Raw genomic sequence first — 25,924 nt, 5'->3', positions numbered from 1 at the left:
CATCTGCCTGCCTTCTGGGCTGCTCTCAGCACAACTGCTTTCCAACCAGGCTTGGACAGAGGTGGTGTCACTTCTCCCTTTGTACTGTCAAGGAAAACCTTAGCAGCAAGGGACAGAGACCTACAGGGATTTCTGAGCACTTGCAGCCCACCTACAGGTAAGCCCCACACCCAGCCCCGCAGAGCTGCTGCCTGCCTTGCCACAACTCCAGTCTCAAGAGCACTGTTGAGCAGGAACCCCAAGAGTGAGCTTTGGTACTCCACTCACTTCTCCATTAGCATCTCCCATTGCAAAGGAGCAGCAACAGCTGTTTTCATCTTTTTTTCACCTCCTTTAAGGCATAGGGGTGAGGAAGCTCACTTTTAACTACCACCCAAGTAGTGTTTAGATACTACCAGCATACTTCAGGACAACACGCTTACATAGCCTGTCAGAAACCTGCTGGGATTTGTCAACTGGCTCTGTGCCATGCATGCTTATATTTTGTTTTATTATCTATCAAACTTTTACTGAAAGCTTTTGCCTTCAGGCTTTTTAGATAGTTGCCCAAGTCCAAGAACTGTGTGCTGTGCCTAAACACAGATTTGGCCACATGCACGCACAAATACTACCTAAGGAAGGGCAAAGTTCACATCCCGGAGAATACCGGTCATGTTTCAGCTTCTACAGATCAATTATAATGAAGATTCCATCACATTTCCAGTTTCTGTTCCCTGAAATGTTAATATCCTGTCCTCTCAAGGGATCCTTCTACCACTTCAAGGCTTATAGAGAGATCATGTTAAATGATAAAGACCATAACAGGATGCTTGACAAAACCTATTAAGAATATCAAAAATTGAGCATACACCTTAATTATATCATACCCAAAAATTGACTCCCAAGTACAGTCACAAAGACAAGAGTTTAATGTTGGCAAAAAAAAAAGAAGTTTAAGTTAGTGGTATTTTCTTCCTTGCAATAACATACTGGTCATATGAAAGTCACTGAAGAGGTCTGCTTATAGCGCGGAAGACTTTTACAGGTACAACCGAATTCAAAACCCCTAACTCCAAATGTGCGATGTTAACACAAAAACTGAAAACATATAACCTGGGATAAGGAACAACTCAGTTGTTAAGATGCTAGCAGATATGTGAGGCCTTTCAACCCCTTTTACCATAACATGAGAAGTTCTTCAGTATCTTTCCCACCACCATCATTTCAGGATTCACAAGGTTCTTTAAAATACTAATGGGGTTAAGTTGAAACCAAGCGCCATCTGCTTGTAATGTCTTCTGTGAAAGGTCTGAAGCCACCCTGTTTCTATTATTTGGTTATTCAGTGCAGAAAGTTAAAGATCACAGAAGGTATAACAGCTTTTAATACTCCATTCATATTATAGATTAAAAATTATTGCATAGTCTTATACATTTCCTAAAACAATGTTCTCTGGAAATGAAACATTTTAATATAAAAGGAGCAACTCTTTAAAACATGAATTGTTTTCACTACCTCGATCTCCTATCCTTTTTTGATTTGTCAGTACATTTGTCCATTGTTTTCTCATTGTCTCCTCTGCACTTGGGGCAATACCATTTCCCCTTTGGTTTGTACGTGAGTCCAACACAGGAAAAGTGGAACCACTCAATAGGGCACTGTTCATTGTCACATCCTATCATTTCACCATAAGACACTTGGTTGCATAAGCAATAAGTTGGTTCATTGGGATCAATTGCAAATTCTACAGGTGAAACCTCCCTCTCCTGCTTGGCTTTGGAGCGTTTTTTCTTCTTGGAAGATTTCGACCTTTTCTCTTTAGGTGGCTGATCATCGCAGTCGTCAATACCATTTGCTATGTGGCACAGATCGCGGCTTTCGCTGGTTCGCTGGCGACGAGGTCTACGGGAGGATCTCTCTGGCTGGCAGGACTCCATCTTGGCCTTTTCTAGAGGCTTTTCATTCTCAGACAGATCTTGAAAACACTGAGAGTGTGTTTCCATTTGACGGGCTCTATTCTCCACCAGTTCTAGCATCTGAGTAACTATTTGAATTTTTTCATCTCCAAGTTCCTGACTGTTGATTAATGCACGCTGAAGATGCTGCTGCAAGCGTTTCTTCTGAACAGGATCATTTTCTGACTTGTATTTTTCATAGACATCATCTATTTCTTTTAATGCTTCTATAAAATGAAGATAATAATAAAAATAATTACACAAGATGGAACATGCTCAAGAAAACACAAATTTATTTCTAAATGATGAGAAATAGTACAAATCTTAATTATAGTATACCTTAGTGGGTTACATTGAATATATCATTCTAGTTGCATGTGGTCATCAAATCGGTATTTAAGGTCACAATCTGTTGCAAGAAAAAATTCTCAAGTTCTGAGAAAGAACAAGCTTATTTTAGCCATTGGAAAAAGAAAGGATAACACAAGAAAGAGTATAGTTGTTGAGACATGGATAATCCAGATGCTCCTTCCATCTGAAACAGGAGGAATTTCTCCTAAGAGTCCTTACCACAATAATTCCAAAACCCTGGCTGACAAACCAAAGCAATAACTTATTTTATCACACAGAGAATCCTGAAACTCATAGAATTGTCATATATCATGATATATGATACTCCAGAATTAGTTTATCCAGGTCCTCTCCCTTCCCCTCCTATTCATCTCAAGGTTTGGCATTACATTTTCAAGTAGACATAGTTATAAAAGGAGTATGACAACTGAAGTTACATAATAGCAAATTTACAATCAGAATGAAAATCAACTTACACCCCTCAAAATGCTTTCCCTATTACCAAAACAAATTACAGCAAGCTGCATTTTAAATCACAGCTGAACTTTTCAGAATAGGTGACCTTCTCTTTAGTGCATCATAGGATATTTTTAAGCAACTAGTAAATGAGTGGCTCACATTTTGACTTCCAAGCTTTCCCTCTTCCAAGTCATGCAAAATAACTCCATGAGCTGCTGTGAATCTTCAGTTAAATTTAGTTCTAGAAGCAAGCTTAATGAACCTGAATATGAGATCAATAAATGTCTTATACATCAGTCTTAGTCTGTACTCTGCTGTTCTATATTGCTGGATTTTAAAATAGTATTTTCCAAGCCAAATGTTACATTAGATCTATACATAAAGGACAGAGAAACTCCAAACAGGGAAGGAAACAATTAGAAGAACTGACAGTGAAACTTGATGCAGTGTTAGGTACAGTATTGGTTCACTCACTTTCATTTTAAAAGAATTTGTCTGCACTGCTGTGAAATGATTCAAGCTTGTTATCTCAACATCATTCCTAGTGATTTTTTTCCTGTTGACATCTTGGAACAGTAGCTTAAGCATGAACAGCTGCTTTTTACTATAAATTCTGATACCTGTATGACAACAAGAGCCAACTGCATTTTGTTCTGTTCCAGACTTCCTCTAAGGTACGATAAAAATCACTACTCTGCCTGTCCAGTAATTCAACCTGTATTTTCTCAGTATCAGCATGGAGGCAGGAGTATAGGTACAGTTATACAGATTTCCTATATTGGGAATGCCCTACCCAGAACCACTCACAAACAATAGCTGTTTGCTTGTTCATACTGTGTCAGAGAACAACATTCGTCCTACATGGGTTATTGACTGGATGCAGCCTGTGAAGATATGCTGAAATTTACATGGAACAACACCCACTAAAGAGAGCAAAGAGATGGCCTGACAGAGATGGATGTTTAATTAACAGCTCTGAAACCTCTGTTAAAAAAAACCAAAAAACACAAAAACCAACAAACAAACAAAAAACTCCAACCCAAACCAGGGCCAAATGTTCACTACAGATAATCTGAATAAGTTTGGTGGACCTAATAAAAGGTAAAACGATTTGTTTTCTAAGCACAAGAGTGACTTTTTCCCTCCTCCACAGACCATCACTACTTTTTAAATTAGATTAAATAATATGGCATTGCTTTTACATTCTCAGACTTGGGTCTAAAATATTTGTATCCCATTTTTAGGATTTTGAAGATTTTTTTTTTTTTTTTAACAGTTGAAGGCTTTGGTTAAAACTAGCAACAAACTTCTTCTATAGCCAAGTATTGTATTAGTAGCTGGATGAATACATAGAGGAGGTATAATCTAAATAAAATATTTAATCTATTAAAGGCTGAGGAGTGCTGGCTAGTCACCATGGATCAGGAGGTAAAGAGTCTGCTAGGCAGTCCAGCCTTCACTAGGAATTCAAAATGCTGCAGGCAAGTCTATGCCCTTTAAACTTTAAAATCCCAGGAAACTTACAAAAGCCTGTTCTTATGTATCTTCTCGGGTAATTAGAAACATAATTGAAAGAATTCCTTCACAACAGCTGACTCCTGAGACGGCCCTTCAACGTCTAAGAGGCCTTGACGGTCCCCATGGTCCCCTCCTGTCCACGCCAAAGGAGGGACATGCGGCTCCAGTGCCGACTCCACGGGATCAAATTCCTGCCTCATGGCAGGGGCCGGCCGGCAGCTGCCGGGCACTGATGTGCTCCGCAAACTCCGCGGGGTGCAAGGTCTTTAATGGGCACTGAACTCGCCTTCCGAAGGAGCCGTGCCTCTGGATGAGGTTTAGGGCAACTTCCCGCTCCACACAGCCCCTCTCCACGACCCAAGGGAACGCTGCTGGCGCTTTATGCATCCCCACCCCCACCGCGCGGTCTACCGTGGGACGGCCGCCGGGCTCCGCCGGGACGCCGCCCCCCGGCCCCACACGGCGGGAGGAGCTGCTGGGAGGCCGATCCTCGCGGCGCCACCGCCGGTTCGGGCAGCGCGGCTGCCCGGCGGGGCGGAGCGGGAGCGGCCCCCACACGGCGGAGCCGGGGCCTAGCGCCGGGCAGCGCGGCCCCGCCGGCCCCGGGGCGGGGCGGCCTTCCCCGGGACCGACCAGACGCCGGGAGCCCCGCGCCCCCGCAGGCTCAGCCCCCCGGGGCCCCAGCAGGGTTTTACCCCGGCCCCGGCTCCTCCGCGCCGGGCGCATGTGCGGCGGGTTGGAGGCCGTCCCCTATCCCCTTCTTTCCCCGCCGCCCGGTGCCCCGCGGCGGCGCCCACCTTGGCACTGCGTGTCCATCTCCCGCAGCAGCGAGGCGTTGCGCTGGATGTCCAGCGGCAGCGACTCCACGCACTCCCAGGTAGTCTTGCACGTAGAGCGAGAGCAGCCGGGCCCCGCTCCCCGCCCGGCGCCGCCGGCCCGCCACCAGCTGTGGCCCGCCAGCATCATCCCCCCGCGCCAGCAGCACATCCGCCGCTGCCGCCGCGCCGCCCGCACCGGGCGCGGGGTCCCTGCGGCGGCCCCGCTCCCTTCTCCTTCTTCTCCTCCTCCTGCCGCCGCCCCTTTGCCCTCCGGCGGCCGCACCGCGGGGGACGGTGAGCGCTTGCCGGGCCGGGCCGGGCCAGGCCAGGCCGGACGGGTACGGCCGCCCCTCCGCGGGGTCCCGCGGGTCGCGCACCCCTTCCCGCGGTGCCGCCGCCGGAGCAAAACCCCCGCTCGGCGCCCCCGCCCCTGCCGGAAGTGCGCATGCGCGAGGCCCTGCCCTTATAAGGCGCGGCCGGCGGCGCTGCCAGGGGTTCGCATTCTCCCGCCTTCCCCTGGCGCGCACTCCCATTGGCTGCCGCGCGGCGGGGGGCGGGACCGCGCGGCGGGGCGGAGTCTCCCTTAAAGGCGCCCTGCGCCTCCGCCGCTTCCGCGCCCGGGCGGAGCCGTGACCCGCGCGGGGATCCCCGCGGCGCGGGGGCTCCTCCCGCCCAGGGGCCCGACCACCCCCGCCGGTGGCAGCTCGGACTGCTCCTGCCCACAGTAAGAGCTACCTGATTTATCTTTAAAGAAGAGCAACGATGATTCGGGATGAGCTATTACTTAGGGAAGCTGAGTGACATTTTATCCTGAGGAATCATTTCAAGAGTATTTTAAATCACGTACCAAAGAACTTTGGCCTTTGAAAAGCCACTCGCCTACCAGCAAATCTCCAAAATTTCACAGAGGGTCCTGTCTTTCCCATGCCCGTTGTAGAATTTGTGTCAAATGTTGGCCACAACAATTATAGTAGGAAACAAAAGTTGAAATTTACTTTTTGGCTATACACTTTTTAGCTATATAATTGTTCCTACTGGAAGAATTATTTAAAGTGGAGAGAACTATTAAAATGTCAAGATTTCATCTCCACTTCTCTTTGAGACATTTTTCAGGTCTTTACAATATGAATAATAATTGGCAAGCATCCGGAAAAGAAAATTAATTTTGTCGAGTCTTGAAACACCCTGAGGAGACCTGTATATTTTGCACTGTTTCATTTATATTTTAGGCATCTGAAAAAAAATCCAGAGAAAATGCATATGGTAAATGTAGCAAAAAAAAAAAACCAAAAAAACCAGAGATGATTGAATTCAAGAATAAAATTGAAAAGAAGAAATAAATTCAAATCCCCAACCCCCCTTCTGTCTTACATTCCTACCTCTAGTTAAGTAGCCAGCACTAAAAGAGTACCCATACTAATCCTGTAAATACCATTTCAGGATGGCATGATCTAGAGTAGTGGTTAAGCAGCAGCACAAGTTGCACAGAGAAGTTGTATAATCTCCATCCTTGGATATTTTTTGAGCCTACCTGGACGAAGCCTGACACAACCTGATCTGGCTGTGAAGCTGGCTCTGCTTTGGTGGCTTCCCATCCAGACTCTTTTTTTCCTGTGATTCTGTCTCTACGTGGTCTGCGCCAAACAGCTCCATGGCTAGTCCTACAGGAAAATTAGTGTCTCACATGATGGCAGCTTGCAAGTATTATTTTCTTAAGACTGTAGTTCACAGAACTATTTAAACATTCCTAACTTCCAAGTCACGCGGCCACTGAGCAGATGTTCTGCAGGGATTTTCATCTGTCTGTGTCTAAGCTGTTGAGTAATTGGAGCTGCAGTTAGTCAGCTTCGCCCAAGGCAGCAATGTGTTGGCAAGTTCATGAAAATCAATGAAAACAAAGTTGTAGGCAGTACTTTCAAAACATCCTTCACTACACTGGTGTCACTCTGGCCAAAAAAACAGGAAGTCTGTAATTCTGTGTGTTCATGTTCTTAAGAGCGCACCTTAATCTTAAAATGAACAGTTTTAATTTACAGTGTAACACCTGTAAAATCGGCTGCTTTTTTCTGTGCACTGTTACAGCTCGGGTTAATGAAGCCCCAGAACATTTTTCACTACTTGTCTCATTTTTGCACAAATAGATTTAGAAAGTGGCAATAACCTGGTTACCTTGGCTTCCATTGGCAGTAACTCACTGAAACTTTATTGTGTAGCATTCATTGCTGTCACTTCTGAGGAACCGAAGATTGAATTTTTTGATATAATATTAACAGATAACACTAACTGTACAGGCAAAAAGCACAACCTGTATACCAGTGAAAAGGACCTGGATTAATATAATTGATAGAATATTCTTGAGAAAGGTGTGGAGGGGCTGTGTCTCTGCTTATAGTAAGTTTGAATGGGTGAAACATTCTGCCATGTCATGAAGAAGCAAAGCTAAGAAATAAGAGATTCCCCTGCAGAGCAGAAAAAAATAAAGCAAAAATGTTCATTCAAAATTATCATGTTATTTAAAATTAAATGTTAAATACAATTAAATATTAATTTAAATGCAACATTTTGGCATAACTTTTTTTTCTCACAAGAAACTCTGCATGCACTGTCAGTAAAAACATAGCCAAGAAAATAATTCATAACATTTGTTACAGGTGGTTTCTGTGCTAAAAGCTTGCTGTTTGTCGCTATGGGGGAAACAGTATCTAAGCTACAGCAGAGAACAGCTAATGATTTCTGAATTTAAGTGTTGTCTACTGCTTTCAAACACTAAAATAAAGATATAAATTTTGAGTAACCTTAAGAATGCAGCAGTGGCATTGGACCAGATTTCCCTAGGAAAAAGAAGTCTTAGCTTGCTGCATGTTTGAAACCTCAGGGGAAAGGAAAGCAGGAAGAGCAGACCAAATTAATTCTCTGCTTTGCTCAGGCCTCAAAATGGCCAGGAGCAAGCACAGGAGAATTTTGGTGTATTGGACTTAACTTTGCAGGTTGATAGATAGCTCTGAGACCCAGCTGTGTCCCTTCTTTCACTGTCTGTATGTGAGAATAATCTGGAGATAGGAAGAGGCATGGTAGAAGCAAAACCTTTCTATTTGTAAAGATGGACAGGCAGAATGATCATACATTTTCACCAACCCTCTCCGCTAAGTGGAAAATTGTCAGCTTGAGGTTGGCATACACAGGGATGTGATATTAGGGTGTATTGCATCAAACCTATCTCAGTAGATGTACTCCAAAGATAAGTTATACAGAGAGGTTCTACCAGTTTATTTAGATTTATTTATATATCTCTAAATTAACCCCAGTTTTCATGGAGAATAGACCCCACAGTCTTTGTTTCTTTATAATTTCCCAGTATAGTTTTTAAAAGCCCAAATCAGAGTATTCCCCTTCTGTTTGTGAAAGATGATTTCATTATATTACAGATTTCACTATGATAAAAATATTTCCAGAGATTTAATCCAAATCTTATTTTCCCCAGTTGATGTTTTGCCTCTCATCTTTCATAATACTGATTTTACATCCTCAGATCACAGATGATTCCTGTCCTGTTTCACATAATAATACACAAGTTGGTTAGGGGGTTTTTGGTTTTGGTTTTGGTTTGGTTTGGGTTTTTGTGTTGGTTTTGTTTGGTTTGATTTGTTTTGGGTTTGCTTGGTTTGGTTTGGGTTTTTTGTTTGGTTGGTTTTGCTTGGTTTTTGTTTTCGGGTTTTTTTTTTCCTTGCTTTCCATCGATAACCCAGGAAGTGTTTCAGGCTGTGGATAAAGAAAAGCAGCCTTATTGATAAGTCCATAAGGGGCTGTAATTGTGAAAGACCTTCTTAGGTCCATCAAAGGATGATAACAGGGTGCTTCTTTTAAGCAAAAGAACTGATTTTTGATTCTATATATTTCTTGTCAGAAATGCTTCTCTGGCCTCCATGGGATGAAAAGGATGAAAAATTATCCAAGATACCACAAAAATAAACAGATTAAAAAAAGAATGAGTACAAGCCAGATGGGATTTTTAAAGAGTCAGCTGAAGGAAGCTCTAGGCCATAGCCGACTTTTGCTATATTCTGGGAAGGAACTGTCCTCGCCAGAGCTACAGGGATACTAGTGTGTTTGACCAGGTGAGCTATTCTCAAAAGCTTCTCTAACATCAGGTCATCCAAAGAAGATACTTCCCTGTAATGCCAGACATTGCTTTTGGTTTTCCTTAAATATTAGGCTTGATTTCCCTGGTGGAATACAGATCATATGAACAGAACTATTACTATTTTTCTCTTTCATTTACACAAGTGTAGAAAACCTAAAAGTAAGAAATGGGCTGACATGAGATCATTTCAATAAGATGATACACTAAACAGTAGATTTCCTGAAAATACTGGCATGTGCTTTTTTCCCTGTTAGCTTCATCCTCAACTGTACCAAAGAGCTTTCCAGTACCAAATAACAAATATCCCGCACTTACCAGGAGATGTATGTTCTTTCTCATCCACAACATCTAGTCTGTTTTCTGCCAATATGCTATAAAAGGAAATCTCCTCCGGAACCCAACTTGGTAACCAGTTGACTTCTATTAACACGGGAAGAGGGCAGTCACAATATCCTGCTCAATTTTTTCTTCAAGCAGATAGGTTCTGTTTATTTCACCATGAGCAGAGTGAAAAATGGAGTAAAAAGTGCAGACTAAGTTTACTCTGTGCTTTTTTTTGTAATAACTATTTATTTATTTTTTATAATTCTTCACATTCAGTTTCCATACTTGAATGCCATGGCAAAAAGCGTTTTGAGAAATTGGTAGGCCCAAGGCAGCACATGATAAGAAATTCACTTATATATGACTTCACTGCTTTCATCAGAGCATACTGACACATTATCACTTTGTTTTGAGTAGAACCACACTGCTCCTTTTAGAGGCTATCAGCTCTGTTTGGAATACCCTCTGGAAAGCAGCAGGAGCTGGACAACACCAGCTTCTCACAGGTGTTATGGAACATCCTTGGCTGGCATATGAACTGCAGCTCCTTAGAGGAGGGGGACGCTACAGATCAGCTGAGAGGCAGCATCTGGCCACTGCAATGATAGCACCACGTGGATCATTTCCTGTCATTTACAACATGGATCTGTCCACTTGTGTCTGAAGTAACACTTCGTGTCTTTCTCTCCAGGAAACAGTAACTCTTCTTCCTCACCTACTGTTATAAAGCAGAAATGATCAGTGGATATGGTTTCCAGCTCTAGAACCAATCACCATTAGAAAAACCTTGGAAAGCGTGCAGATGATGTTCAGGGAGACCAAGTTAGAAATGGTAACAAGATAATCTTAATGCAAAGATAGGAACCATCTTTCTTGTCTTACCTCAGCCCTGAAACCTGATCCTCTTTCATTCTAGTAAATGGAAGCATCCACAGGAATTTAAGGGAAAAGAACCAAGACCCTTTTGCCCACAATAAAGAAAGGATTTTTTGTGTATTCTTGCCTGAGCAACATATTGACATAGATGCTGCATTTCTGTGATTTTGTTGCTCAGCACAGGTCATGTGAAAAACACATTCTTACTTCTTCCTTTTGTGAGGAACAAACATACACAAGTACACCTTTGTAATCAAGACTATGAAATGAGGGCAGGCAGTGCACCTGTGGAAAGTTTCAGTAGGTGATGGTTTAAGACATTCATAATACTCTCCCATAGGCGGATGTTAATTTTTCTTTCCAGCTGAGGAAAAAAAGGTGGGAGTCACCCAGCTAAATCTGTCGAATGAGAGAGAATCTTAGTATAAATAGGTCTTGCTCTAAAAATGTCTCCATTGACTGTAAGGGGCACCCAGGTCTCTTGTCACAGATGTCAGTTAAATGAATTCCACTCTGTATGTGAAAATGGGGTAATTATATGGCTATGATTACCATTTATGAATTTCAGAGTTTCCCTGAAAACTTGGACAGAGTTTTGGGATACGTCATTAAAACTCTGCAACAAGCAGGAGGAAGCCTCATTTTATTTCCCTCCTAGTGTGGATTTTTTTTTTTCTCCTTTGGAATCTGCTTACCCAAACCTAGTAAAAATGATTAATTTCTGGTGCAACTGAAAGGTCACCACAAATAGCACCACAGGGTAATTTCATATCTTCAAAATAACCCAGTAGCACCAAATCACCCACACTATGGGTTTTCTAATGGTGCTGCTGCTATGCAAATTTTTCAGTCCCATCACTTACTCCAAGTTGCCAAAAAGTAGTATTATCCTTTACTACTAGGATATGACCAATGTACAGGGTTTTTTTTCCCAAGAATGGACAGAGTTTACATTTGCTTTATCATTCAGTTGTAACTGTGAGAAAAATTAATGGTTAAACAAGATGAGTAGATTCCTGCCTCTCAAACACCCTCTTCCCCAAAATAATAAAGAGAAATACAGCATTTACTCCAAACTAAAGGAGGCTTTAGGCTGGAAGGCTGTTGTCAAAATATAGGCAGCGCGACTGAACATAGAACTTAACTGCAGTTAAAATCACAGAATAACAGAATAGGTAAGGCTGGAAGGGACCACAGTGAGTCATCTGGTCCAACCTCCCTGCTCAGCCTGGGTCCCCCAGAGCACATTGCACAGGTTCAGACAGCTTTTGAACCTCTCCAGAGATGGAGACTCCACAACTTCTCTGGGCAATCTGTTCCAGTGCTTGGTTACCTGCACAGTAAAGAAGTTCTTCCTCGCATTCAGGTGGAACTTCCTATTTATCAATTTCTGCATGTTGCCTTTTGTCCTACTTCTTGGTATCACCTAGAAGAGCCTGGCTACATTCTCTTGACACCCTTCCTTTGGATACTTACAGACATTGATAAGATCCTCTCTCAGCTGTCTCCCCTCCAGGCTAAACACCAGAGGACTTGGAATGTAAAAGGTAAAACATCAGAGGATTTAGTAAATCCATTGGTTAGATCAGTTCTCTTACTAGTGACAAAATATCTTTTGCCTAATGTGATTCATCTCTGACATTCATATTTAAGAGAAGTCATTTTGCAGCCCACTTGGGCCCAACAATTAATGTTACTTGACCAGCAGTGGCAATGAAAACTTTAAAGGGCTGCAGGCTCAGATGCTGGAGCTGAACAAGCTTTTTTAGTTGCAGGAATGTTACTACAGGAGGAAAATACATAGCCAGTAACCACTGTAACTCAATCTTCCATTACCTTAGGAACAGGTAGTGGTGCTCAGATATTCTCATGCACCATTTTCATAATTAGCCTACAACATATTTGAAACTGTTACCAGGTATCAACATAAAACCTGTTTTCCTAAATGCTTGTCTGTGAGTGAGTGTTAAGTAATCACAGACTAAAAATTGATGCTTCCTGACAGCAGATTTATTGACAGCATTTTCTTAAAAATGCTTAACCTACCTAATGGCAGTACCTTTGCTGTGGCAGTGGCAACTAACAGAACCATCTAGAAGGCACACACAGAGACACAAGTTAATTGTTGTTACAAAACAAAGAGCATGGCATATTATACATTACGCAAAAACATTGCAAAAATGAACATCTACTTGAAAGAAAAACTTAAAAAATACATATATACATACATATATATATAAATACATATACATATGCTTTTATTTCCTCTGTATTTTGCAACTTACAAGCTGGGGGACAGATTTGCCTAGTGAAAGAGAGAGACAGCATCAAAATTCTTTCAATGTGTGCTTTTTCCCCTCAGTCTCTGGACCACTAGACCATGTCATGTCAGCTTAATTTAACTTATGGGCAAGAGAAATTTGATGTTTGACATATTCTCTCCTACTAACAAATCTGAAGACCAACTTTTACCATAAAATACAAATGAGACCATTTTGTTCACACATGCACAGAACCAGTTCAAATCATTACAGTGCTATATTTTAGGGCCTAAAAAGAAAAACAAGGACACATCAGACACTGCACGAACTTCAGCTTGTCTCCACAAGTTTGACTGTGGTCTTCAGCCTGTACAGAAGGTGCTCCATAGAGCTTTAGATATATCCTTGTAGTAGAAGAAACTGGGACACTGAGATTTCATCACAGTTTCTCACCCAAAAAAACAACCCTTCATAGAGCTGTGCCCTAGTTTAGTTGTTTCTTTGGGGATGGGTTCTTCAATAGTGTTTTAATTTGAAATCTCTCTTTTCCCACATATGTATAGGTGATCACATGCAGGATCATGGGAAAAAAGAAAGACACTTAAGTAGTTCAAGTGGCTAAGACAGCAACCAGAATAACAGCTCAAGCCAGGTGGTTTCTGAGCCCCGTGCACACCCTTTCAGGGCTCTCATGTGAGGCAGTCAGAGCTGCCACCACCAGTTCTGCAGAGGTGGTCTCTGCTCCGCACACTGGGCTCCTCTGTGTGGGCTCTGACATGGCTGGAAGGAGGTCATAATGAAGATACTGCTGGAAGAGGAACAGCAGGTGTTGGAAACTAAGAGGCTTTGCAAATGGTACTGTGCCTGCATATAGGCGACACGCCTGAGGCTCAACCAAAGAGAGAGAGGCACCATTTAGCAGACCTGGGCTCACCACAGGAACTTCATAAATACCAGGACAGAATGAACTGGAAGGAACCATTGTCTCTGGGCCACTTGGGAGCTTTTAGGGTAAGTAACAAAGGTAATTTGGGTAAGGTAATAAACCCTTTATTTTGGGTCTGGGTGCTCGAATTTTATGTCATTTTGGGGATATCTGTCAGTGCTCTTCTGTCATGTTTCATACCCAGAAATGACAGTAGGGCAGCAGGGGGCTTTATTCCACAGTCGAGCATGGTGGTGTGCTATTTGCTTGACATATTAGAGGCAAGAGTGGCACTGCCTATGAAATTAATTCAGTTTATCAGCGGGGCAGCAGCATCTTGCATAGTACCTGGGAGTTGCATGAGAGCCTAACTAAAGTGGGCAAGTAACACTGGTGGCACGCACTGGCCTTCTCTGCAGAGAAGGTGGAGCAGGGATCCCGGGGCTAGCCGCGCCCTGCACAGCACAGCCTGTGCAGTGGCTGTTGTGCTGGAAGAGTGTGGTGTGTACTCGGTGCTGTGTCAGCCTTTGTGCCGACGCTCAGATACCCACCGAACCTGCTGGTGCAAGTGGTGCAAGTGCCCGCGGCAGAGTACTTCCTTCTGGCTTCTTGCTACTTCCTGGAGCAGGGAAGGAGGGAAAGCCTTTTCAGGAAGGTTAAGTGCTCCCCCCGGAGTGCCTCCCCAGTCGAATGTGCTCAGGTTGGACGATAGGAGGAGTTTCTCCACAGAAAGGATTGACAAGCATTGGAACAGGCTGCCCAGGGAGGTGGTGGAGTCACCGTCCCTGGAGGTGTTTAAGGTTAAAGACTGGACGTGGCACTCAGTGCCGTAGTCTGGTTGACAAGACGGTGTTCGGTCAAAGGTTGGACTCGATGATCTCAAAGGTCTTTTCCAGCCTAAATTATTCACACCAGCGGGTGTGAGCGGCAGCGGGGCGCGGGGCCGCTTGTCCTGCAGCGGCGTGTCGCCCTACCCGCGCTTTGCTGTGCCCGCCCCGGGCTGTGCTGCACCGGCAAGGCACCATCCAGCCGTGAGCTGTCCCGTGGGACGCGCCGCTGGGGAGCCCCACCCGGCAAAATGGGATGGCCTGAGAGTGAGCCCCGTTCTGTTGGCGCGCCTGGCGCGCTACCTGCGTGTCTGTGGCCGTGACGAGAGCCCGCCCCGCGCTCACCCGCTCGGCCCGCGGGCGTCTCGGCGGAGGATAGCGTGAGGCGGCGGCGGCGGGCGGGGGCGCGGTAGCGCCCGGCACTCTCTGCCGGCGGTCCGGGGACTTTCCCCTAGGCGGGCGCGGGGCCCATGAGGAACGGGCGTCCTCCGTGCGTGGCCTAGCGAGCAGGTCTTCAGAACATCCCGGCATGCTGTGCTGGCCGATGACGCTTTATAAACCCCGGCAGATAGGACAACCTCGCGGGCACGGCGAGTAAGTCTGGCTCGGGCATTTCCCTCCCTGCTGGTCTCCGCAGGCGATGCACAGCGGGCAGGCGGCCTGGCTGCCCCCTGAGGGGCGCCAGGGCCCCGGGCGGCCGCAGAAGGCTGCCGCGAAGGGACGAAGCAGTCCCGGGAAGACGCTATGCAAATAGCGCGCCTCGGCCCCGCCCCGAGCCGGGCGGGCGCGCCAGCCCCGCCTTGTGGCCACCGCTGCGGCCGCCCCGGTGATACCGCCCCAGCGCCCCCGGGCCGTGACAGGGCGCGGCGGGCCACACACCCCGCACGGGTGCGCACCTGGGAGCTGCCAACAGCAGCCAGCCGGCGGCCGTCCGCAAGGGCCCTGCGGTACGTGTTTAGGCTGTGCTAGCTGTCCCCCGAGGAAACGGGAGTCACTCCTGATGGCTGTGATTTCCTGTACTTTCGTAGAAAAAACAGAGTCAGTTTTTCTTTCGGTTGGTTGGTTTGCTTCGCGCCCCTGAGACAACTCTGCACACCTATAGTGTAAGTGCAGGTGTTCTCGCTGGCCCTCGTCAGCAGGGTCTGACAGTTAAAGACCAGCATCCCAGTCGCTAGAGACCAAGACAGTACCTGGAGGGGAGACCCAGAGGTTTTAGAACTGACAGGATTACACAGTTCCTGCAACAGCCAGTTCCTCGCACTTCTTTCTTCCTCTAGGGCTAATGAAATGTTTATAAATTCTCACTCAAATACTTGAATAGTGCTTATTCACTTGTATGTTAGAATCCACGTGTTGAGTTGCTTTCTATGCAGAATGTGAAAAATAACACGCTTCAACTTTCAGTTTCTATTAAGAGTAGCTACAGACTTGTTCTTTAATGATTCACAACCAAACATCAAAGAGAAATAACATTGAAAATTTTTAAAAAAGTAATCCTAAGTCAGGTCTTTTAAAAAAGGCATCTAGCACCTCAGCCTTTTAACACAGTTGCCCTAACAGCCCCTTGAGGTCAGTGAATACTGAGAGCTTTGCGTTACAGACGAAAAACACAGGTTTTCACATTACAACACATGCTGCAATTCTGAACCAGAGATCTGGAGATGACCAAACTAACAGCAGAGAAAGCTGTACTACAGAGGGCACAGGATGCAACTCCTGCCCCCACACAGTCCTTCCATATGTCTACCTGAACAGGGTAAGGACTTGAAAACAGATCTCACACTTCCCATCATGAATACCACAGCTCCTAAGCACAGCACGAAGCTTGCCCTGTGCTAGAAGCAGACACCAATTCTTGCACTAAGATGCAATTTAGCACATTGCATTCCGAACGCCGGGTGGTGCTCCAGGAACGCCAGGGGGAACTCCTGAGAAATCTAACTAGGGCAAAGGGCGACGGAGGGCACAGAAGCACAGGGGTCAGGTGGAGCAAGTTCTCAACCAGCCATCGGGAAGTGCGAGTGCCTTGCAGGCTTCTGGTGCTATGGACTGGACAGCCACTGTTCAAAAGCACGCAGGGTACAGCGTGAACACCACTGTAGTTTAGTCCCCAAAATTACAAAAGAACTTGAAGTGGACGTATGTACTACTGCGATCCCTGAAATTCCTATTCATTCCTGTAGGACTTGATCAATGGATCTATCAGTCAAGAGTAAGGATGCCACTTAATGATGCTAACTACTGTAATAGGACAAGATTAATTCAAAATAGCACTGAAGACATCATGTTTTTACAATTACATGTCATTATCCAATATACCAAAACATGCAGTTTGTGCAGGTATTTCAGCAACATTGAAAATAAAAGATAATCTCCCACTTTCTTTGCCTCAAACTATTCTGTACAGGGAGTAAAAATGTAGCAAAGGAAGGGCTTGATTAGAATGAATGCTTTACAATACACTCACTGTCTCCCAACAGACAGGAGCATTTTCGTTTTGCTTATCTTGGTGTTACAAAAGTAGAAATTGATATTCTATAGGTCCCCTCTATCAGTTTTACAGTATTTCAGCTACACATCTAAAGAAACCAACTCATCCTTGTGGGATTACACCTTGAAGCCCCTCAAAGTAAAGCTTTACTGAAGGTGTTGCAATGTTATTGAAATGGCTGGAATATTTAGTAGCCAAAAGCAAAGTAGTATAAAAGCTTATCACAGAGGTTTTATTGTTTTAGTAGCAGTCAAAATATACTTAGTATAGAAATCCATGTTCATTTGAAAAAAAAAAACCAAACACCAAACAAAACTGTAAATGATACTTCACCATATAAATTAAATCTGCTTACAGTTTTGGTGGCCAAAATAGCTGTGACTTGACTGCTAACTGCTAATTTGCCAATGTGATATTAAATGGGCTCTAACCTGATAGTATAATGTTAAATGGGATCACGATGCCACTTATATTGCAAGTGTTACGAAAACATCCCATAAAAATAGTCAACCAACTACTTTCTCTCCTAGTATGAGCAACAGTGAACATTATGAGCAACAAGCCTGAAACAGATAATTCAACTTTTTGATTGAAATTTTTAAACAACTTTCAATTATTCAAGTATTATGGTCCCTATGTACACACTTCTACGAGCCTAGAAAAGATATGGTAGACAATTGAGCACACTATCATCAAACTGTAAGAATTACAAAAATGTCAGGTTTTAAACAGCAAATTGTACCTTAATAGTTTAATTAAAAATAGAAGAGTTAGGTAGACTATTTTGCAAATACAACAGCACACTAGTGTGCTGCATATTAAGGCAATACCTTTAAATGCGTACTTGTCATCTCTAACAAGTTTTATACAATTGCTACCAAGTGAAAGAACTATCATTGTCTTGCAAAACTGAGAAAGAAATACAAAATATCTGGAAGCCTACATTTTCAAAGTACAAAATTAACTTTCAGTCCTTGTGTTGAAATACTATACACAGTACAAACAGTGATTCTCCCCTACAAGATCTCACGAGGATTTCTTAAAGCTGGAGGCAAATTTGAAGGTTTTGACTCTTCATCCAGAAGCACCAAATCTTCAATTTCACTACCTTTGTATTTTCTTTTACATATCTTCACAATAACTTTCTTCTTGAGGAATAATTTCAAAGCTTCTCTCGAAGCCACTGCTTTGGCATTTTCCATACTTTTACCACAGCCAGTACCCAAGTAGACAGACTTGCACCTCAGTTCACAAACTATATTTTCTAGAGAGCTTTTATTTTGAGGCAAGTCTGCAAGTTCCTTCAGGGGAACAAAAGCAACATCTAATGTAGCTTTTACAGACTGAATAGATGAATTTAGAAGTTCTGCATGATTTACGTTAGGACTGAAGCCTCCAACAGCAACCAGTTTCCAGGCTACAGCTTTGTAGAGTCTGTTGAAAAAAGGTTGTCTCTCCTTTGCATCTTCGCTGGTTAGCGGTTTGCACAAAGCCTTCGCCGGGCTTTCGCCAGCCTGTGAGCCACTCTTGGAGGCCAGCAGGGAAGCACCTGCCTGAGCTCCACCCCGGGAGGGCCCTTGCTGAGCTCCACTCCGAGCAGCCAGCAGCGAAGCAGCCACCTGAGCGCTGCTCTTGGAAGCGAGCAGTGAGGATCCCGGCTGCGCGCCACTCCGAGCGGCCAGCAACGAGGCAGCCACCTCCGCACTGCTCTTAGAGGCCAGGAGCGGGGAGCCCACCTTACCAGTGCCCTTGGGGGCCAGCAGCAGCGAGGTGCCCACCTGAGTACCACTCTTGGGGGCCAGAAGCAGTGAGCTGCTCACCTGAGCACCGCTCTTGGATACTGATGCTGGGGCACTCACTTGTGTTTTGGAAGACAGCAACGCAGCACTTGCTTGGGGGGTGCTCTTCGTGGCTGGTGGCACTGCTGGCACCTGTGGGGTGCTCTTGGTGGTCAGTGGCACTGCTGCTGCCACCACTGCTGCCTGTGGGGTGCTCTTGGCAGCTGGTGGCACTGCTGCTGCTGCCACCTGTGGGGTGCTCTTGGTGATTGCTGGCACTGCTGCTGCCTGTGGGGTGCTCTTGGAGGTTGATGGCACTGCCGCTGCTACCACTGCTGCCTGCGGGGTGCTCTTGGCAGCTGGTGGCAGTGCTGCCACCACCACATCTGGCTGAGGGGTGCTTTCAGCAGCCACTGGTGCTACACTTTCTGTAGTTTTCTTTTCAGGTGATGGCACATTTTCACACTTGCTTTCCTTAGGTGGGCTTGAGCAAGGCTTCTTTCCTGGCTCCTTTTCAGATGAAGGTGGCTTTTGCTCAGCAGTACTTTCAGCATTAGCAGGCTTTCCTTCTGTTTCTATGTCTGAGACTACGACCATTTCTTGATCTGAACTGCAAGTTGACTGGGAGCTTTCTGGATCTTTGCTAGTACCTTTTTCCTGCTTTTTGGGCAATGTGCTCTCTGTTTCCTTCACTCCTTCTGCCTTGGTTGTTTTCACATCCTTTCCAGCATCCTTAGAGTCTCTGCTTTTCTCAACAGCTTGTCTCTTGCAGGGCTGCTCTATCCCTTCTGCAAAACAGGTAAAATATGTGATCCTCTTTGATTTCTGCACTATGAAATATCCATGTAGAGAGAAATAATCTAAAACCTAGCAATAATCTCTGTGAACTTAAAGGGTATATATTAGCAATACACCTTGAACTGTCATTTCAAGTATTAACCTACTATTTCAGAATTTTGGATTTTTTGGACAAAATCCTGAAAATACTCATGCAAGATTTCAGTTGTTGGCTTGGGACCCATAGGCAAGTATGTATTTCTGTTCTTGAAGTCCAAACCAAAACTGGCCAATACACATTAAATGGGCTATCTGACCTAAAAATAACAGAAGTGTATTTTGTCTACTAGTATCACAAAACAACTTTAAAACATCAGTCTGAGAATTTCTTTAAGAAACTCAGTTTCTTACACAGCAGCAATGTCTGACTGGCAACAAAGGCAAAGTAACAAGAACATATTTAAGCTGGAGTACAGCAGCCCACATCACAACGCACAAGTATTAAAGTGTACCAGATGTAGAAATTCAAAACAATAGCTCTACATTACCAAAGGACTATGTACGCATTATGCCCATTTTAGAGACATTATATTAGAAAAAGAACAGCACAGAGAGAGGAAACAATTAACGGGAGTTTTAAAAGTAAATTATTTCGACTACTTTCTAACCCCGAGGCAAACCAAGAACATTCAGAAACAAGCATTTTCTAGACTCCTATGTATTGTCACAGCTATGATCTGCTAACCATTGCTACTTGATATGCCTCTTTTCTTCACCTTGGCAACCAGTTCGTCTCTCGTGGTGCGGACAGGCGCGTTGGTCACTTGGATGCCTTCGGCCATGTCCAGCGCCTTTTCCATGACCTGCGGCGGGTACCTGGAGCGGCGACAAGAGGAAAGGAGGGAAGGGGCCTCGTCAGACGGTCGCGCCGCGCCGTCCCCCCCGAGCCCCGGCGGGTCCCTCTGAACTCACCGGCATCCCAAGAAGACGTGGTTGGCCCACACCATGGAGAGGGACACCAGGCGCTGCAGCTGGGCGCTGCCCGCCGCCGGCAGCTCCCCCACATTGCGCAGCAGAAACTCCCGGCGGTACCGCCAGTGGTGCTCGGGCTCGCAGGCCCCGCGCAGCGTCTCCGCCCAGGCCGCCTCTTCCGCTGTCCGCCCCAGGGGCTCGGCCGCCGCCGCCTTGCCCGCCATCGCCGCCGCCGCCGCGGAAACACCCGCCCCGCTCCTTCCGCCGGGCGCCCTGTGAGCTCACATCCGCCGGGGCGGGGCCGGGCCGGCTGGGGCGGGGCGGGGAGCGGAGGGAGCGCCTCAGGCCTTGGCGCCGGCGCGGAGCGGGCTGTGCCGCGTCCCGCCCGCCCATCTCTGGGTGCCGGGGGAAAAGAGGTGCTCTGGGCGCGGCTGCCGGCCCTGTATTCTGACTGCTGAAAGCGTGAGCAGAAGTTCTGCTTTACAGGTTGATTTTTCCAGGCTTGCTGAGGTCGGAGTTCACGGGGGATCAGTTGGTGTTTTACCACAGAATCACAGAATCAGTTACGCTGGAAAAGTCCTGTGAAATCATGGACTCCAACCTCTGACTGAACACCACGTTGTCAGGTAGACCATGGCACTAAGTGCCATGTCCAGTCTTCCTTTAAACACCTCCAGGGATGGTGACCACCACCTCCCTGAGCAGCCTGTTCCAATGCTTGGCAACCTTTTCTGTGAAGACAGTCCTCCTAATGTCCAACCTGAATCTCCCCCGGTGCAGCTTAAGACTTTAAGTCCTTTAATCCTGTCGCTCGTTGCCTGGGAGAAGAGGCCGATCCCCGCTTGGCTACAAGCTCCTTTCAGGTATCGGTAGAGGGCAATGAGGTCTCCCCTGAGCCTTCGGTTCTCTAGGCTAAACAACCCAGCTCCCTCAGCCACTCCTGGTAACAATTGTGCTCCAGACCTCTTGCCAGCTTCGTTTCGCTTCTGTGGCCTTGCTCCATCACTTCAGTGTCCTTCCTGAATTAGGGGCCCAGAACTGGACACAGCAGTCAAGGTGTGGCCTCACCAGTGCCGAGTACAGAGGGACAATCCTTTCCCTATTCCTGCTGGCTGCCCTATTTCTGATCCAGGCCAGGATGCCACTAGTCTTCTTGGCCACCTGGGCACACTGTTGGCTCATGTGTGGCTGGCTCATGTTTACCCAGCACCCCCAGATCCTCTTCCACTGGTGAAAGGAAAAGGACCCTCGGGTCCTCTCCCCCTCTCCTCCTCAGTGTTGTCCACAAAATTGGATTTGTTACCTGGTGTGCAACAGGACAATAACTACATACTCGAGAGAGAGACATTGATTATTTATTTCACAGTTGCACAAGCCTGGGTGCTCAGTGGTTTTCCACAAATCAAGTACGCTGCTCCGGAATTTCTGTGCCATTATTGCTACATAGAAGTTTGGAGTTAGTTACTTTCCAAGGGCAGCCCCCGTGTTATGATTGGTTAGCCATCTGCATACAAATTATGTAACCCCAGCTAACTTCTATCCAATGCTCAGGGGAGGGGTCTTCACCCGGGCAGGGGTATTTTGACCAATAGACACAATTTTTAATATATGTAGTTCAGGTATAGGATACATGGACCTTGAGTACTTGCCAAGTTAGCAGTGTATACACAGACATACATCAACATCTTGATTTGTTGCGTTTTTAAAGCCTGTTAATTCCTGGATGTCCTTGTTCCACTGATTAGGTCTCCTTTCTTGATGATTAGGCTTGCACCAAAGAATATCCTGACTTAAAACAGTCTTGACATATTCCACGTTTTACAACATTGGCATGTGACAGGAAGGATGACAGGAAGGTAGTCGCAAGGACATGGGTGGTTGTGGCATTTTGGAGGAAGCATTAAGTGAGGACTTCTGGCTACAAAGGGTTCAGCTAATTGCTCTTGCAGCTCTGTAGGCTGTCTTTAGTTTGCAAAATATTACTCCAGAATTTGATTCAAAACCATTTGAACAATTCTCTGTGAAAAAGTAATAAGCCTGCTGTGAAAATGTCACAAGCTTCAGTCTGCCAAGATGGTGCTTGCAGAATCAGTGCAAAAGAGGAAAGAATTTTGAATTCTGAAGGGCTGTCCCTGGAGAGCTGTATTGATTTTTCCTCCTGAATGAAAAGTCTGGGTCTGCTTAAGTTTTCAATTTTTAACACCTACATGTCATCATGAAGTGAACTACAGGATAGATTGTGTTTAAGGAAGGAGCATTTCTCCTTAACTGACTTAGATGTCTTATTTTGTGGACATGGTTATGTACTGGTTTAACTAAGAATACCTCTATAGAGCAAAAACTAAGTGACTGAGGAAATGAAAAATATAGTCCAGTTGCTCTTTGTAGTCCACTGTTGCTCTTTATCCATTATTGGAGTGGAAGTGCTTTTCCTTTGCTTTCCTGGTTAGGCCACACAATGTTATCTTGTGTGTTGGCAAGAATAGTTCAGTGCTAGAGAGCAAGGGAACGATAATGAATGGGATGGCGCTGATAGGCTCCCTGTTGTTTTGTGTTTGCATGTAGAGGAAGAAAACGGCAGAAAGTTTGTACTCTCCCTGCTGTGGGTGTCTTGGAGCAATGGGTTTGTTATGAAACAGTGTCAGAAAGTTTAGAAACGGCACTGTAGTCACCATCTGTTTCCAGGCATTAGTTTTATCAGTCCCACATGTGGTTATCTGCTAATGTAGGCTCAAATACAGGAATGGCATGATCTGTCACATTAGGGTTTCTGCTTAGAGGTGAGGTGGGCCTGTCTCCAAGACCTCTGAGTTTGTGATACTACAGTTCTTGACTTCATGGTCCATACAGACCCTAGAAAGGAAGGGTGAATGGAATCCCAGGCAAACATAAGTTTGAGTTTGCACCTCAGCCAAGGTCATCCATTCTGCCAGCCTGATTGTTCACACTCTTCAATGAAACAGTTTGTTTTCTAATGAAGCTGGCTGGGACTTGACCCAGGCTTGGGATCTGCCCCTCAGAGACAACAGGAATTCAACCAAGCCTGACTGGCTGCAGCAGAATTGTCTGTATTCTTGCAGAAGAGGAAGAGCAAACAGTACAGACAAGAATGCGCCATCCTTCTCCACAAGCATCTGAGTTGCCAAGTGGACTAAGGACTAGTCCATGTTGAGCTGCTCATATACCAGTTAAGAGTGGGCGCTGGGGAGGGTTAGACTCCATAGGGTGATAGGAACATTTCGTACACTCAGAGGGATCTCCAGAAGTCATATTGTTGTGTTGCTGAGTTAATGACAGCCAAACATCAGAAGTAGGACTCCACACCCCAGAGCTTTGAGAGTGCTTCTAGTCACCCACCCCATGTGCATAGGATTATATGGACTCACCTGTGAGTCCTGGGCTCCTACAAAAGCATTCTTCTAGGAAGTGTTGGAGACGCAGCACAGCTACAAAGCTTAATACATTATCTGGTCCTAGACTGGCTAAAGGACTGATTAAAAGAACTTCTTCTTGCCCAGTTTTAGAGGACAAATGAACTGAGAGCCATTTCACCTCTTTGCTGACTGACCATATGTGTTGACACAAATATTGGTGACAGCTGGAGAAAAGTCAGAAACAGGTTTGCGCTCATCTGGAATGGCTCACAACAGTTTTTGGTTGTAGTGAGCAACTTCTCTGGTCTGGTACCTTTCTGGAACCTTATGCTTTAATTTTGGGTTAATTTTCTCTGGTGTTACTGCTGCATCAATATATTGTTGTTTGTATAAAGATGACTTAAAAATTGAGTCTTTTGTCTTCCTTCCCTACCTGTTTTTTTCCAGTCATATTCTTTCTGCTTTATTAATGTGTGCTTGAATCACAATGGAAACAGGATAAATCCTAGCCCTGGAGTATGGGATGGCATGCAACAGAAAAGCAGAGGTGCTTTTCTGCAGTGCTCTCTGAACACTAAGAGACATACTGTGTCTCAGGTTGATTAAACAAGTGTATGCATTAGAAAAGAGAGAAAAACACTGCTGTTAATTTTGAAAAACAAAACAAGTACTATTTTCATTCTCACCAGGAAAGGCAATTTTGAAGTTAAACACCTCACTGATGGTGCTAATGCTGTGCATTTAATTTTCAACATCGGAAGAAAAGAGATGGTTTTTGTTCCCACTAGGGAAGGAACTTGTAAATACCATGTCGATAGTAGTGTTGTTAAGAGTAATTTGGGGGTTGGTAATAGCAGCTTTTGGCAAGATACAACAAAAATCTCAAGGTGAATCATACCAGTGTCTATAAATCACAGTATTGCACCTGCACTTCTTATATAATAAGTTTATTTGTGCCTTTATAAACCACTGAATTATTATTTCTTCAAAGTCAAGTCCCACTGAAACACAGAGGGCAGTATCTCCCATTGAGTTCAATTACATTCTGTGCAGTTAAGGTTAATATATAGTGACATTTTCTACTCAGCTTAATATGAGAACTGTACTCTTAACATCATGCAATGCAAAGAGAGCTCAGAATTTTTGCCACAGAAAGGCAATAACAGTGGAATCTTACTGGCCTGGCACAATAAATGCCCTGAACACCATCTTAGGTTGGTCCCTGCTATAAGTAATAGGTAAACTACTGGAGAGCTCTGCCTTAAGTCCATTAGAAATGCACCTTGAAGAAGGATAGGAAAGAGACATTTTGCTGTTTCCTGATATAACGTTATGTCTTCTGCTAGAGCAGATCATTGAAGTTCTCCTGCCCAGGCAAAGGAAATCACTTCCAGGGAGATGTGTCTGCATATGCCAAAGTAGCCAGTCACTACTGTTCAGTAAACTAATCCTCAGAATAAAAGAAATTATTTGCTAGAAGAGAATTGATTACTATCTAGACTTGTCAATGGAAGTTAGAGTAGACTTGTGGTTTTGTTTCACTATGGTCATACAACTGTTCTTATGCTACCGTAAGCAGCTCTGGATTACAAAATCATCCACTCTTCTGAGATTGCTCACCTGAGGTGTCCTGGGTTGCAGTGTATTCTATTACCATCCCCATCAGCTGTTGAAACCAGGTGGGGCAGTGTTTCCTTGCCTCCTCCCCCCAGACTATCTTTCTGTTAATGGCCCATCATTGTCCTGCCGCCTGACTCAGAGATAACTCCCTCTGGACTATCTTCTGTTAATGAGCCTAATCAACACTTGGCCTCATGACTCATTACCCCATTGTGAGATGCTCCACCCAGAGGGAGGAACCAAGCATCCCATCCTGGATATAATCTGGGACTCTGACCACCAGAGACAACCCTTCCCATTGGATTTCCAGAGGACAGGAGCTACACAGCCACTATTGGACTTTCTGAGGAAGAGCAGACTCTTTTACTACAGGATCACTGCTTCAGAGGACTGCAGCCACCATTCTACCAGACTGCTACCACCACCCTGCCTAAGAGGGTGTCAGGTTGTACCTTGACTCTGTCAGTTTGATAGTGTT

The 25,924-nt window shown here is 45.2% G+C and overlaps 2 protein-coding genes across 3 annotated transcripts; both read right to left on the bottom strand.

Moving 5' to 3' along the window:
- Nucleotides 1-885: 885 nt before the first annotated feature.
- ING2 (inhibitor of growth family member 2) lies at nt 886-5,613 on the bottom strand. The gene is given in 5 exon segments (XM_039551723.1): nt 886-2,161; nt 5,060-5,135; nt 5,137-5,219; nt 5,222-5,363; nt 5,365-5,613. Coding segments are annotated over 5 exon segments (1,221 nt in total). The 3' UTR covers nt 886-1,490.
- A 10,225-nt stretch (nt 5,614-15,838) lies between these two features.
- On the bottom strand, nt 15,839-20,713 carry LOC104690853 (CDKN2A interacting protein). 2 transcript variants are annotated; one of them, XM_039551133.1, is made up of 3 exons: nt 20,453-20,713; nt 20,226-20,356; nt 15,839-19,491 (listed from the first exon to the last, which is right to left on the bottom strand). In XM_039551133.1, exons 1-3 carry the CDS (start codon nt 20,674-20,676, stop codon nt 17,942-17,944), a joined length of 1,905 nt encoding a protein of 634 aa, XP_039407067.1. In that variant the 5' UTR covers nt 20,677-20,713; the 3' UTR covers nt 15,839-17,941. The 2 variants fall into 2 exon arrangements, with proteins under 2 accessions (XP_039407067.1, XP_039407068.1); XM_039551134.1 differs by having other exon boundaries at nt 20,257-20,356; nt 20,453-20,538.
- Between the last annotated feature and the right edge of the window lie 5,211 nt (nt 20,714-25,924).

This window comes from Corvus cornix, chromosome 4, assembly GCF_000738735.6.
Source record: "Corvus cornix cornix isolate S_Up_H32 chromosome 4, ASM73873v5, whole genome shotgun sequence".
NCBI classification, from domain to species: domain Eukaryota; kingdom Metazoa; phylum Chordata; class Aves; order Passeriformes; family Corvidae; genus Corvus; species Corvus cornix.
Note: the sequence above shows the minus strand (reverse complement) of the source record. Positions and strands in the feature narration are given on the sequence as shown.

Excerpts from the sequence above, each read along its gene's own strand:
- LOC104690853 (XM_039551133.1), bottom strand. The coding sequence starts at position 20,676 with ATGGCGGGCAAGGCGGCGGCGGCCGAGCCCCTGGGGCGGACAGCGGAA. Across the intron at positions 20,357-20,452 it reads CACGTCTTCTTGGGATGCCG|GTACCCGCCGCAGGTCATGG; the intron begins GTGAGTTCAGAG and ends TCGCCGCTCCAG. Across the intron at positions 19,492-20,225 it reads AGGCATATCAAGTAGCAATG|AAGGGATAGAGCAGCCCTGC; the intron begins GTTAGCAGATCA and ends CCTGTTTTGCAG.